General features: G+C 42.2%; 1 protein-coding gene across 1 annotated transcript in view; it reads left to right on the top strand.

Annotated features, from left to right (window-relative positions):
- Positions 1 to 6,126: 6,126 nt before the first annotated feature.
- The window catches only part of PCLO (piccolo presynaptic cytomatrix protein), a 193,708-nt gene continuing 184,968 nt past the window's right edge, over positions 6,127 to 14,866 (top strand). The window contains exons 1-2 of the mRNA XM_040414091.1: positions 6,127 to 6,138; positions 7,242 to 7,802. Coding sequence (XP_040270025.1) covers positions 6,127 to 6,138; positions 7,242 to 7,802 — 573 coding nt within the window. The remainder of the gene's footprint in view (positions 6,139 to 7,241; positions 7,803 to 14,866) is intronic.

Raw genomic sequence — 14,866 nt, 5'->3', positions numbered from 1 at the left:
TGAAGAAAACTTGTAAGTTTAGCTGGTGTTCCTGGTCTTCTTTTGCCCCTCGGCATCTTGAGCATGACGGGGTCAAGCCTTTAGGTGTTGAAGGTGGATTTAGGCTAGTAATAGCTTCTGTGAAAGGGTCCTTTGAGCCGCTTTGAGACTGAGAGAATCGGAGCTACAGAGACATGCGTCTGCTCTGGTGCGCTCCAAGCCACGCCCCCCCAGAGATGTTAAAGCGTCGCCCTCCTTGGGAAAAGGAGAGGACAAAGGGAAAGTTCCATTTGTATTGGATTCTATTGGCCCGCAACCATTCGTCAGTGGTTTGAGGGTTTTACGTTTCTCAATGTGGAGGGAACCAGGTCTTGGTATATGGACACCGGAGCGCCTCAAATAGAATTGTCTGACCGGTTCCTAGCAGCTTCCTGAACTGCCACTTTTACTTGAAAATTTAGGAACTTGCAGATCACGTCCCTAGGAGGGTCATCTGGCTTAAGTTTAGGACGGTAGAGCCCTATGGGCTCTCTCTATGATTATTTCAAGAGGCAAAATCTGGACCAAGCAGCGAGGTACACAGGGTTTTCACTGCAGCCGGGATATCTCCAGGTGATACGGATTCAGGGATCCCTCTAAGGCGCAGGTTATTACGGCGTCCCCTGTTTTCTTAGTCTTCAAGGGCATTGTGTAGCTCATTAAGGTAAGTGCTGCATTTTTGGAGGGAACTTGTTGTAGCCCTCTGATGGTCCAGAATCAGAGTCTGGTGATTTTCAAGAGACTCCACTCGATCGCCCACTTGCCTCATGTCTTGGCACAGGGCAGCAATTTCACTAAGTAGGGGCTCCATGGCCTTGCAGAGTGTATGCTTCAGGTAATTCCTGGTTATCGGTAGGGCCCCCCTACCTTGTGGTTCCTCTGCATCGCTTTCTTCCTCTGATCTGTACGGCGCGCTGGCTTTTTGCGGCTGAGACGGCGCCATCTTGGATTCGCGGGCTGCAAATGTAGAGGCCGCTTTTTTAATAAATTTGTCCATTTTTCCCCCCGCAATATGGCTTTTGTTGGAGCTCGGGTGTTCTACTGCTTTGGGGTTCCCGATCTTCACCATTTTAGGGTTGATAGCTGCAGATAGCAAGTGCAGGAGACGGACTAAGTCACAGAGCTCAGAAGCATGCAGCCATCTCTGAAAAGCGCTGGCTCCGCCCCTCTATGAGCAGCTTTCTTAACAGACTAGTGAATAAACTACTCACCAGCAGCAGCAGCTAGAGCTGTAGAAAAACCTAAACCAGCAGGTGGTGGCATACTTGGACAGCACAACTGCCACCCCCACATAGGAAGATCCACTGGGACTACTGGGCAGCCAAACTGGATTTGTTGTCGGCAACTGGCAGGAGTTGCCCTGGAAAATGCTGTCCTGCCTAGCCAGTAGTGTGGCATAAGAGCAGATGTTTAGTGTGGCGGGTGCCATAGTTACCCCAAGAAGGAATTTGCCTGTCCACCCAAAAGGTGGAGATACTGACCTTTGTCAAGAGGAATCAGGTGTGGATCAGCCAGGATTTCCACCCACCAATGCTGATGCATCAGACTAGATCATCCCATGGTGCCACACCAACACTTTGACAAAAGAGGACCTGTTTCTTCTGGATACCTGCCTCAGCTACTATTCTGATGCTGCCTCACATCGGATGCCAAGTGCTCCTTCCTTCACCCTTCATCTTCAGCTGGGGTACCTGTATTTCCAGCCACCTCCCCACTCTGTCACCGGGTCACTCTGTGGTCTACTGATGCTGCTGCCACCGTCCACACTATGTCACCTTGCCACTTTGTGGTCTCCTGATGCTGCTGCTACCTCCACACTATGTCACCTTGCCACTCTGTAGTCTCCTGATGCTGCTGCCATCTCCACACTGTCATTGTGCCACTCTGTGGCCTCCTCCTGATGCTTCTGCCGCCACCTCCACATACTTTCATTGTGCCACCCTGTGGCCTCCTCCTGATGCTGCCATCTCCACATTCTGTCATGTGCCACTCTGTGGCCTCCTGATGCTTGCTGCCACCTCACCACTATGTCATAGGGCCACTCTGTGGACTTTTCATCTGTGTTCCCACTCTCCCCACTTCATACTGGGACACTATTTTGCCTTTCGGTCCTGGCTGACATCATCATTTTATTTGACCTTCTTCTGATCTGTCAGAAGGAAGGAAAATTTGATGCACAACGGATCCTCTCTGTGTAACAGCTGTAAGGGCCTGCATGACATGGTTCCTATTTTGCATTGGCTTATGATTTAGTAAACAAAAGCAGGATTGGTACAAAACACAGAAGACGTGCAAATAGTCCATGTCATCTCTGTTTTGGATCCACTCTTGTTTTTTGGGCTTTAGCAATACTGATGGATTACTGACCAAATGCTGACCGATTGAAGGATGGATGCTCCACAGACAGCATCCGTTTTTTGGGGGTTATTGTTCTGACGGATCAGAGGAAGGGCAAAATAATCTGTGACGTCAACACAAACTTACTGCTGACACCTCTCCACTCTGTCGGGGGGCTCTACTTGTATAAGCGTTTAATAGAACAGGTTCTGTAGACATCTATGTGGAATCAGCTGCTGATGGTGTAAAAGGAGTGTGCTTCTCTTGATGCTAACATTGACCTGTAAGGCTGAGTTCACACTTGAGTTATTTGGTCAGTTTTGGCTCCGTAACTGCCCAAATAAGTGATGTTGCAGTGATGCTAAGAGCGACGCTGTCATCTGCATGTCATTCTGACTCACAGTATTGGTTTAACTTCCACAGCAGACTCTCTTGGCGTGTTACTGCAAGGCACAGTGTTCTACACCACTATAAAGGCTCTCAGCAGCTAGGAAATAGTTTTTTAACGCGTTTCACCAAAAATAAATTCTGATTGAGCCAATTTTTTTATTTTTTATTGGGCAAACCAACCGAATCAAAATTTTTTTGAAAGTCGCTCATCTCTAGCTATCCATCATAGAGAACAGAGAAATATTCCACCAGCTAAAACAAAAAACAAAAAATGTTAATTACAGTATCTATGATATGCATTCAGCAAATGTATAATCTCAGTGCTTCAGGTATATCTTTATTACCATTTTTGCTGTTTGAACTTTAGAATTGCACTCTCCCAACATGAATCATTGGTAGTACAAGGCACAGTTCCACTTTTTTTGCAGGGGGGCTGTGCCTGTTATTACAGTTCAACCCCATTTACTTGAATGGGATGAAGTTGTAGTGAATTGTAAATCCAGGCACAGCCAGTACTAAAAATATGTAGCTGTGCTGTGCTGGTAAACAGAAAAGGGGTACAGGATGCAAGAGAAGCACTTTGGCCCATTCAAATAGCTGATTGCAGGGATGTGAGAAAGCGGGACTCTGGCAATCTAATATTGAATAGCCAAGATCAGTCCTTTAAGGAAAAATGTAGCATAATATCATTATCTACAGTATTAATATTCGCTTGATATATAGTCTTTTTTTTTTTTCCTTGTTATATATAATCATAATTTAATCCTCAGGTATTTTCTAATGCATAATTCTAAGTGGATATTTTCGGAACAATAGGTATCCATAGCATTGAATATGAAAAGTAGCTAGAAAGAAAATTGAAAAAGGCTGACCTTTAAAATTAGAAATTACAGTGCAAATATCCACGTTATTAATTCCAAGCAGCCAGTCAGCCTGAACAGTTCCAGAACAAAGTATAGAATAAAATAGTTTTTACATTGATTTTCTGTATTGGAACCGTACTTTCACTCAGAAGTGATTATGTTACTGATGCTTAGTTAAAAAGGAAATGTTTTTTTATGTTTGTTGTATAGCATTTGTAACACACAAATGTGATCTTTTAATGTGCTTTCACACCTAGAATATTTTGTAGCTATACCTCTCTTACCGTTTCATGTTCAGTTATATCATTAGCCTTTTATCTGTCATATACTTGAAGTTGATATTTTATGCACACTCAGAGAAGACTTTACAAATATGATCACTGTGGTAGGCATATTGACTTTTTTTTTTGTTTAGTACAATTTACAGAGATGGGGTTTAACTCCTAGTGAATGTCCCTGTGTTCAATTTTGACTAAGAAGCACATTTTGAGATACAGTCAACATACCCTTAGCAACATACATGGTACAGAACCAATTATAATAGGGCTACAAAACAAACCAGAAAATACTACAGTATTGGTATGCTTGGCACTGCTGTTCTGTGAGATAAGATCTTATCTAGGCAATACCTCTGGTTTCTTCTTAATCCAAAGCAGGAATGATGGGTCAAGTATCTTACAATAAAATGTGTGCAAGTAGTTTATCCATGTCATTTGTGTAGCAATTTTTTATAAAAAGTTCATGATTGTGAATGGATATGCACATCGCTGTGTAAAATCAGTATCATTATTTAAATAATATATAAACTAAATTCATATTCCATTTTTATCTTGTCCTCATGGTAAGGAATAAATAGAACAAAGCAAAGGAAGGTCAAGTTTTTCAGTTAACCTGGTCAGACATACCATTTTTTTATAGATGTACTTGCATAAATATTATTTCGGTCAAATCTTGTTCACATAACTTGACAGAAGCATACAAGATGATGCCATGGTAACTGTAGGTCACATAACACAGTGGTTGTCAGATCCATGAAAAAATAGAACAACTTGAATTATTATTCAGTTTTTCGTTAAAAAAAAGTTGCATGTTCTCCTTCTATTAGAGATCAGATTAATGAATAATGAAAAAATAATTAAAGGGGCTGTCCCAAGATTGTTTTTTATTTTACAAGTGGAGGATTCATGATACCTTCCGTTCATGCGCCGCTCCAATCCAACGCAGCCATCCTGTCATCTTTCTGGGCTGCAGCAAGTTTGAATGCAGGTAAAGACATTTCATATATCATTGCAGCAATCACTGGCCTCAGAAGTTTTGTGCCATATACTAGTGATTGACTGCAGCAGTACACAGAACATCACTGCTGCAGCCAAACAGTACAACACTGGCTGCAGCCGAGAAGATAATAAAGAAAGATATTTTTTTTAAATTTTTTTAACTAATTGCCAGCCCCACCTCTATCACTTTGGGGTAAAATGTGAAAAAAAAAAAAACTCTGACAGCCCTTTAATATAAAATGTATGTCTGCATGGTTTGGTATAAAAATCTTTGGTTAATTGAAACACATTAAGGTAAATGCTCATAAAGCTAAAGCAGTTATTGCGGTAATCATAAATTCAGTTCTGACAAATTGTCCAGGAGTCTTCATAAAAAGATCCAGATTTTTTGGATTTTTTTCATAGCAAGAGATCACATATTTTAGTCCCTGGCTCTGGGGCTTATGTCTGATTATAGCAATGAGTGAAGTATTGTGAGAGTGGCCGCTAATTGGCACTCTCACTGTCTCTATGTCTGATCCTTTTCATGGGAACACTGCCACTGCTTATTGGGACATCGGTACTGCAGTTATAATTCTAGACTGTAGCTGGCAGTAATAAAAGGGGTGCTCTGACTGGTACTATTAAAGGTGGACTCTTTCTGACCGCTATTAAGCATTGTAGCTGGAACTATTATTGGGGGAATTCTGGATAATGGCTTACTCCAATTTCTACACATAATCAAGATATCCTGTGTGTGAATGGTTACTATAATCTACCAACATGGCTTGCCACAGTTCTAAGAGAAATTAGGTCATGCATATGTGAACAGATTCTGATCTTCCTACACTTCAGACTTTCAATGTTAGCTTAAGATACAGATAGCTGTATGTAGTTATTTTACATTGTATGCTGTGTGTTTGGTCTAGGCTGCCACTGGTTGACTAGAAGGTCCAGTTTCCTGAATTTTCCCATGACTGTTGGATCGAACACAGCTTGGAATAGTGCTGCCAGCTGCAAAATGATGTTGAATGTAATAATGATCGTTATTATGTTGTCAAAGTGATATAGCCCTAGAATAAAAGATGAGGAGTCAACAGGAGACGCAGAAATCATTCCTTAAAAGTCAATGGTGTAGAGTTATCAATAATTTAGCAGAGTAAAATGTAATAGATTTTTGGACTTAAGATGTGGAATGTGCAAAAGCAGCAATGAGAATAGAGCATTCAAGACTTTACATCACATTTAGCGTGTATGATAGGATGACTCCCAATGTATGTGGTAAACAGGTCCATAGAGTTAGATTAGCCATATGGAGACCACAAGAGTGCCCTTTCAGCCTCAGACCATTATATAACAGTGTATCACAAAAAAATAGGCTCGCTATGTTATTCCATACAACTGTAACCAGTAACAGAATGTGTCAATTAAATATATACAGTATTTTGGGACAAAAAGACTCACTTTAGCAGGAAAAAATCTTTCTTAAAAGTTCCTGCATCTTATAGTCCACAGTCAGGATTCTTTAGCAGTGTCAGACCTCCATGACTGCTTCCTTAGTGATCTGGCAGAGCGCTTATACAGTGCTTTGCTGGATTAATGACAGAGGTGTGCTTTAGCTTCTGTCTCTCCCTGTCTGACACTGGTCTGTGTGATTTGTGCAGGGAGGAGATGAGGCTGAAAGATCATTCAGTTCATGGAGAAGACTATGATAAACACATCCCTCCTTATGCAGCACTGAAATGCATGAAAGCTCTGACCTAATGTAGCTTAAGGACCTTTACTGATGTCATCATTGGTAGGACTTAGACCAGTAAGAAGAAGAGGACTACATAGTGGGTACTGGGTTTTACTGTACACTGCAACTTCTGATGTTTATTGTCATGTTGATATGCCTATCATCTGACTACATGCACCATTGCTGTTTGTTTGAATGGTCAAAAGATGACACATTAGGATTAACAGGAGCTGACGTTAAACTATTAACCCCTTCTACAATATAATATTAAAGTTAGTGACATTGACCCCTCCACTTCATTAAATTGCCAGGGAGGTTTTAATTAGTAAAAAAAAAAAAAATTTTTTCATTTTATTAATTTCCTTTTGTCCAAACCTGGGGGTGGGAGCGTCTTATGGTCAGGTGCATTTTATAGTACAAAATAGAGTAAGATTTTTTTAATAGTCGAACCCTATGGGTGTCAAATATCACCGTAGTCACATGCATCCATTTAACATGTATGTCCCAGGATATACTTGAAATGGAGTACCTTATTTGTGATGTCAAGAGTTTTAAAGAGCTCATAATATCCCTCTAATGAACCATATAAATTATGTGTTTCATAATGACAATTACAACTTTTTGTTTCTTATTTTGCAGGCTGCAGAATGGCTATGCTTAAATTGCCAGACACAAAGGGCACTCTCAGGACAGCTTGGAAATTTTGACAAGATGACCCAACCATTAGGCCTATCCTCCAACTCTTCACCAAAGCATCAGGTTCCAGCAGACCAACTGCAAAAACCTTCAACACCAAGTTTGAAGCCAAGTGAGAAAACAACTGATCAAGTATTGAAAAAGGACATTAGTATACTTCCAGAAGGAAAACTTGGACAGATTGATAATGTTTTGGATCAAGGGAGCAAAGATGTCAAGCTTGTAGACTGTAGGCCTGTAGTAATGAAGGAAGAAGTAGTGTTAGTGGCCCCTGTAATAGCAGAGGGGCTATCTTTAAATGAGCACAAACAAGAAACTATACAGGACACTTCATTACTAGCAGCAGAGCATTTACAGTCTAAAGAGAAAATCATGCCAAAGGAAGATTTGATGATTGACCTTTCAGCAACAGCTTTGAAAGAAATTGATGGAGGAACCTTTGATGAGAGAATTAAACCTGGAGCAAGCCAACTCACGGATCATGAAACTGGAAAAGAAAAGACTGTAAGTACAAATTGCTTTATAAATCATCCACCATTGTATTAAAAATAAATTGACAGGAATATTGTCACCCTACGACATTAAGATCAGTTCTCATTTCTGTTTACATCTAAAATGTTTTTCATACTTGTTAATACTTTCATTGTAGAAGTCATTTAGACTGTACTGCAAAAACTCCATTTTAGTATTGACTCCTTGGATAAAAAGTCTGCCTATAATAAACGTTATCTAATAGGTTATTGACCAAAAAATACTAATTGGGGAGTTCACATAAGACTATAAATTAGTGAAATCAGCATACCATACATATTCATTTTAGTGTCTCATTCTCCTCATTGTGTTTTCATTGCATTGTCTAAAAACTGAAGAGTCATCAAAATGTAGCTCTAATCATCTGGTAAAATGTGAACAAGAAGCATAAACCATGTAATAATACACATAATGAGGTAAAAATGTCCAGTCAAAAACTAGGTCATGAATACACCTAGAAAACTCCCCCAGTCATTTACCCCATCATCTGTAGCAATTTAGTCAGCTCAAAATTCTGTAGTGCAGTAGTAGAAGAAGCCCAAGATTCCAAACACGTGCGTGGGCCCTAAAGTGTAAAAGGTGTCGCTGGATTCTTCTAAAGAGTAGTGTAAACCCTGGAAGAGGAGAAAGGTAGTTTGAATTAGACACAGATATAATGTAAACTACTGCTGTGTCCATGAGATTGCTGACCTAAGGCTTATTGCACACGACAGTATATTTTCACGGTCCGCAAAACGGGGTCCCGTTTTCCCCGTGATCCGTGACCGTTTTTTTCGTCCGTGGGTCTTCCTTGATTTTTGGAGGATCCTCGACATGAAAAAAAAGTCGTTTTGGTGTCCGCCTGGCCGTGCGGAGCCAAACGGATCCGTCCTGAATTACAATGCAAGTCAATGGGACGGATCCGTTTGACGTTGACACAATATGGTGCCATTTCAAACGGATCTGTCCCCATTGACTTTCAATGTAAAGTCTGGAGTCCCTTTTATACCATCGGATCGGAGTTTTCTCCAATCCGATGGTATATTTTAACTTGAAGCGTCCCCATCACCATGGGAACGCCTCTATGTTAGAATATACTGTCGGATATGAGTTAGATCGTGAAACCTCATTTCCGACAGTATATTCTAACACAGAGGCGTTCCCATGGTGATGGGGACGCTTCTAGTTAGAATATACTACAAACTGTGTACATGACTGCCCCCTGCTGCCTAGCAGTATCCGATCTCTTACAGGGGGCCGTGATCAGCACAATTAACCCCTCAGGTGCCGCACCTGAAGGGGTTAATTGTACTATCATATCCCCCTGTAAGAGATCAGGGCTGCCAGGCAGCAGGGGGCAGACCCCCCCCCCCCTCCCCAGTTTGAATATCATTGGTGGCCAGTGCGGCCCCCCCCCCCTTCCTCCCTCTATTGTAATAATTTGTTGGTGGCACAGTGTGCACCCCCCCCTCCCTCCCTCTATTGTAATAATTCGTTGGTGGCACAGTGTGCGCCCCCCCCCCCTTCCTCCCTCTATTGTAATAAATCGTTGGTGGCACAGTGTGTGCCCCCCCCCTTCCTCCCTCTATTGTAATAAATCGTTGGTGGCACAGTGTGCGCCCCCCATCGGCCCCCCCTCCCTCTATAGCATTAACAACATTGGTGGCCAGTGTGCGGCCTCCCATCTCCCCCCCCGATCATTGGTGGCAGCGGGTTACTAGCAATAGTACAATAGTAAAAGATTCATACTTACCTGGGAGCTGCGATGTTCGTGTCCGGCCGGGAGCTCCTCCTACTGGTAAGTGACAGTTCATTTAGCAATGCGCCGCACAGACCCTGTCACTTACCAGTAGGTGGAGCTCCCGGCCGGACACGAACATCGCAGCAGCCACCAGCAGGTAAGTATGAATCTTCTACTATTGTACTATTGCTAAGTAACCATGGCAACCGGGACTGTAGTAGCGTCCTGGTTGCCATGGTTACCGATCGGAGCCCCAGCGATTAAACTGGGACTCCGATCGGAACTCCGCTGCCACCAATGATGGGGGGGGGGGAGATGGGAGGCCGCACACTGGCCAACAATGTTGTTAATGCTATAGAGGGAGGGGGGCCGATGGGGGGCGCACACTGTGCCACCAACAAATTATTACAATAGAGGGAGGGAGGGGGGGGCGCACACTGTGCCACCAACAAATTATTACAATAGAGGGAGGGAGGGGGGGGGCGCACACTGTGCCACCAACAAATTATTACAATAGAGGGAGGGGGGGGGGCCGCACTGGCCACCAACCTATTATTACAATAGAGGGGGGGGGGGCCGCACTGGCCACCAATGATATTCAAACTGGGGAGGGGGGGAGGGTCTTCCCCCTGCTGCCTGGCAGCCCTGATCTCTTACAGGGGGATATGATAGTACAATTAACCCATTCAGGTGCCGCACCTGAAGGGGTTAATTGTGCTGATCACGGCCCCCTGTAAGAGATCGGGTGCTGCCAGGCAGCAGGGGGCAGTCTTGTACACAGTTTGTAGTGTATTCTAACTAGAAGTGTCCCCATCACCATGGGAACGCTTCTGTGTTAGAATATACTGTCGGTTCTGAGTTTTCACGAAGTGAAAACTCAGCTATGAAAAAGCTTTTATGCAGACGGATCTTCGGATCCGTCTGTATAAAAACTAACCTACGGCCACGGATCACGGACACGGATGCCAATCTTGTGTGCATCCGTGTTCTTTCACGGACCCATTGACTTGAATGGGTCCGTGAACCGTTGGCCGTAAAAAAAATAGGACAGGTCATATTTTTTTCACGGCCAGGAAACACGGATCTCGGATGCGGCTGCAAAACGGTGCATTTTCCGTTTTTTCCACAGACCCATTGAAAGTCATGGGGTCCGCGAAAAAAAACGGAAAACGGCACAACGGCCACGGGTGCACACAACGGTCGTGTGAAAGAGGCCTAAGGATAATTTTTTTACTGCTGCAAATCATATAAGGAATGCAGAAATATTTAAGAAACATCTGTGCAGTAACCAGCATTAAACCTAGGACAAGTACGGTAAAGCTGCTTTCACACAGTCCGTGTTTGGTCAGTGATTTCCTTCAGTGATTGTGAGCCAAGACCAGTAGTGAAGCCTACACAGAGATAATGTATGCTGGAAAGAATTTGTACCTGTTCTGTTTTTGACCCGCTTCTGGTTTGGTCTTAGAATCATCGATGGAAATCACTGATCACTGATCAGACACTATGGGAAAGTGGGTATCTGCAAGCAGGCTCAACCATATTAAACCAGCTATGATACCTAGTAGAGCCGACCCTGCTGATTAAAAGCGTACCTTTCTTCCAACGATCCATTAAGTGTTCATTCAAGTATGCTAATTAGGGCTTGTGCACTCAGGGCAGGCCCTAGCCACTTAGTGCCTCATAGCTCCTCCTCTCTTCCCTTGGCACTCCCCCTCCACTTAATTGACAGGTACAGGTGGATGGGCAGTGTCCAGGGAAGCAAAACAAAGATACTAAGTTGCACCTAGAGGCATGGTGCACTGGAGCCCTAATTTGCACATAAAAAAAACAAAAAAAAAACACTTCTTTGTCCTCCAGGCAGCAACAGATCGTGGGAGAAATATGTTTTTAATCAGTAGGGTCACCCCTAGTAAGGCCTCATGTCTTTATGGCTGGTTTATGGCTGGTTTAAAAGGGTTGATCCTGCAGATATGTCCTTTAACCCTTTCCCAACCTCCATTATAATAGTACAACCAAAGTCAGGTTTTTAAAGATGGTGCCAGCTCACAAGCCAGCAGGTGCAATAGAAGCCGGGTTTCTGCTCTTTCATACAGCAAATACCTGGCAGTAATGCCTGTGATCGTCGGTAATGCCAATTACAGGCATTAAACCCCTCAGATGCTGTGGTCAAATTTGATCACGGCATCTGAGAGCTGCACTTCCGAGCCTGGAATGGATCCCCCATGTGGCGATCAAGAAAACTGTTTCTTGCCTGTGGGAGGCCAGGGCCTGCTGAGGCTCCAGTGCTTTTCACAGGAATATTCCAAGGTAGACCTGCAGGTGACAGCCCTACATTGAAATATACTGAATGTTCTACATAGGCCCCAAGTAGAAAAAAAAGTTTAAAAAGTAAAAAGAAAATATTTATCGTCCTATATGGCAAACAGATTAACGAAAAAAAAAAAAAAAATGGCCGATTCGCCATATTTTTTTTTCATTGAATAAAAAGTGACCAAAAAGTCTAACACCCCAAAAAGGTATCAATGAAATCTACAGATAATCCTGCAAAAAATGAGTCCTCACAGCTCTGTAGACATAACTATACAATAATTATGGGGGGCAAAATATTGCAATGAAAAGAAAAAAAATATTTTTCTTTAAGTATTAATACACAAGAGAAACTATATAAATGTGTTATCACACTGACTCAGCTCAGTTTTACTTCATAGGAAACGGCGTAGAACCCCCCCCCCCCCCATAAAACTGTGGCGGAATGGCGTTTGTTTTTGTTTTTTCAATTTCACCCCATTTGGAATTTTTTTCCAGCTTCCCACCACATCATATGCTATTTTAGAGAGTATAACTTGTCTATGTGAATGGAAAACTGGATCTGGGAAGGCAGGGAGTGAAAAACAAAAATGGAAAACCACTGTGGGTAGAAGGGGTCAAAGGGGGTGTGCAGGATTAGACAAACACAACTGCTTTCTGCCAGAAACTGTGCCATAATTGTCCATAGGGTTGTGTCTGTTGTTGGAGCTCAGCTCCACTGATGTTAATAAGGTAAAGCCACAATACCACACACAGCATGTGTGGAACTATTTTTGGAAGAGGGCAGCAATATTTTTTTTCTTTCCAAGGTTCTATTTATAAAGAGCAATATTAGTGGTATAACAAGAGCATATTATGGTGGGCCAGGGATATCATGCTTGTATACAGGTGATACAGCAAGGTCACTCAGAATAGGTCATCAATATCAGATCAGCGGGGGTCCAGCTCCCGACACCTGCTCCGTTCAGCTGTTGCGATAGTATCGGTGAGCAGCTGTAATTACAGCTAAGTTGTTCCTTTCACTTCAGTGGGACGTCACGGCACTGTAGTATTTACTTGAAAAATAAGGAGCTGTCCCATTGAAGTGAATGGGACGGCTTAGTTGTAATTCTAGCTGCACTCCACTTCAGTTGTGACGGTGAGCAGGTAAACCATGAAGGGAAAGCAGTGTTGGTTTCTCTTCAAACAGCTAATCGGCAGGGTACCAGGAGGATAGGTCGTCAATATTAAAAAAGCAAACAACCCCATTAATGTTATCACCAGGAAGCCACAAAAGTATAGTCTCAGGAAAGAAAGAATTGTTTATGCTGTGTTTGTTTGACAGTGCCAAGATGGGTAGAAAGTCATCATAAAATTAAAGAGATCAGCCATTTTCTGGTCACTGGTTACCAATTTGTTTGTAAGATGATTATATAACCCTTACTATCATAGCCTTTGTTGATATTCTGCACCATTTTCTATTTTTCATAAGGTATGCCTCTACACAGAGGTTATGTCCATAAAATGGCTGCTGATGGAGGGTCATGTGATCAGGCAAATCACCTCCATGTGATGTTTCCTCTATTAAATACCCTGTACCTGCCATCTGTACTTGCAGTGATGGGCATTTAATGCAGGTGCAATGTGTTAGAATGGAGGAGACTGAGTAATTTGTCTGCATCACCCTCAATCAGCGGCCATTATGGACAGGACATCACAGAAGATTTGCCTAACAAGGGGTTATGACTAATGTTGAGCGAATCGAAGTCCACAAAGCAGACTTCGATCTGAATTTCAGAGAAAATTTGCGAAGCCGAATTTCCTCGCATTCGCCACTTCCTGTCATTGCACCCACTACTTACAAAAAAATGCTCTATGTGACGAAGTAGTCATGAAGTGAATATTTTTGTAAAATTCGGTGAAGTAGCCAATTTGAATATTTTTTAATCCTTCGCTCAACACTTAATATAGTAAATGGCACATAAAATCAGCCATGGCTATGTTAGTAAGTGCCTTATAGTCTTACATATACAAAGAAAGTGGCCAACCCCTAAAATGTTCTAAAGAATAGTGTGTATAATGTCTGTTTGAAGGGATCATGCATCTCCTAATGTGAGGGATTGTAGAGATTTTGCTACATGTAAAACAGCTATGTTTTGATAGTGAAGATTTTTTGGTAGATGAGTCTAAAATAGGATTAAGAGTGACATTCACGTATAAAAGTGCCTTGTATGAAGATGACGGATTTATCCAGTATTTCTAGGATCTAGGATGCCTGACCTGTCATAGGTTTACATAGGTTGCCAATTATGACAGTAGCTTTCCTTTTAGAAAGATAACTTGTCCCCCTGCACCTTATAGAATCTCTTGTTCATGCAGTTACAGCTCATGTAAAATTCCAAGAAACAGAGCACAAATGGAACCCTTGATTATAGTGTGCTTTGTCAAAATGTGGTGTTTTATATTAGTTGGTTTTCCTATATAGAACATACAAAAGTTGCAGCGCTCACCTAAAATCGACTCCCAGAAGCACGGACACAGCCTGGATCAGCTGCTAACTAGTAATGTGAGAAAAAGACGGAAAGGTCCAGCTTCTAAAATCCAATTCTTTTTTCAAGCGGTTAAAATTTTCCATACACAGGACAGTAATACACAATCAATTTAATAAAACAAACCGAAAGTATTTCTTGCCATTCTGCCCAAAAAAAATTCTGAGTAAATCACCGAAGGCTTTTGGCAAATCCTTAGTCCTCCTGGGATCATATTTCTTTCCACATATTTTTTTAGCAATGTTAAATCCCACCGGATACGCATCTCTTTAACTAGTAGTTTTTCATGAGAGAGCATAGTGATTTTTATGTTCAGGTGTTCCTGTGGGTCAGATTTATTAAATATTGCATCTATTTTAGTTATACGGTCCTGCAATTCCTCACATGCCATATACACAGCACTCCGACGTAAAAAATCACTATGCTCTCTCTTGAAAAACTACTAGTAAGGCCTCATGCACACGACCGTTGTTTTATTCTGT

This window comes from Bufo bufo, chromosome 1 (assembly GCF_905171765.1).
Source record: "Bufo bufo chromosome 1, aBufBuf1.1, whole genome shotgun sequence".
Taxonomy (NCBI): Eukaryota; Metazoa; Chordata; class Amphibia; order Anura; family Bufonidae; genus Bufo; species Bufo bufo.
The sequence above is the reverse complement of the archived record's forward strand: the minus strand, read 5'-3'. Positions and strand labels throughout refer to the sequence as shown.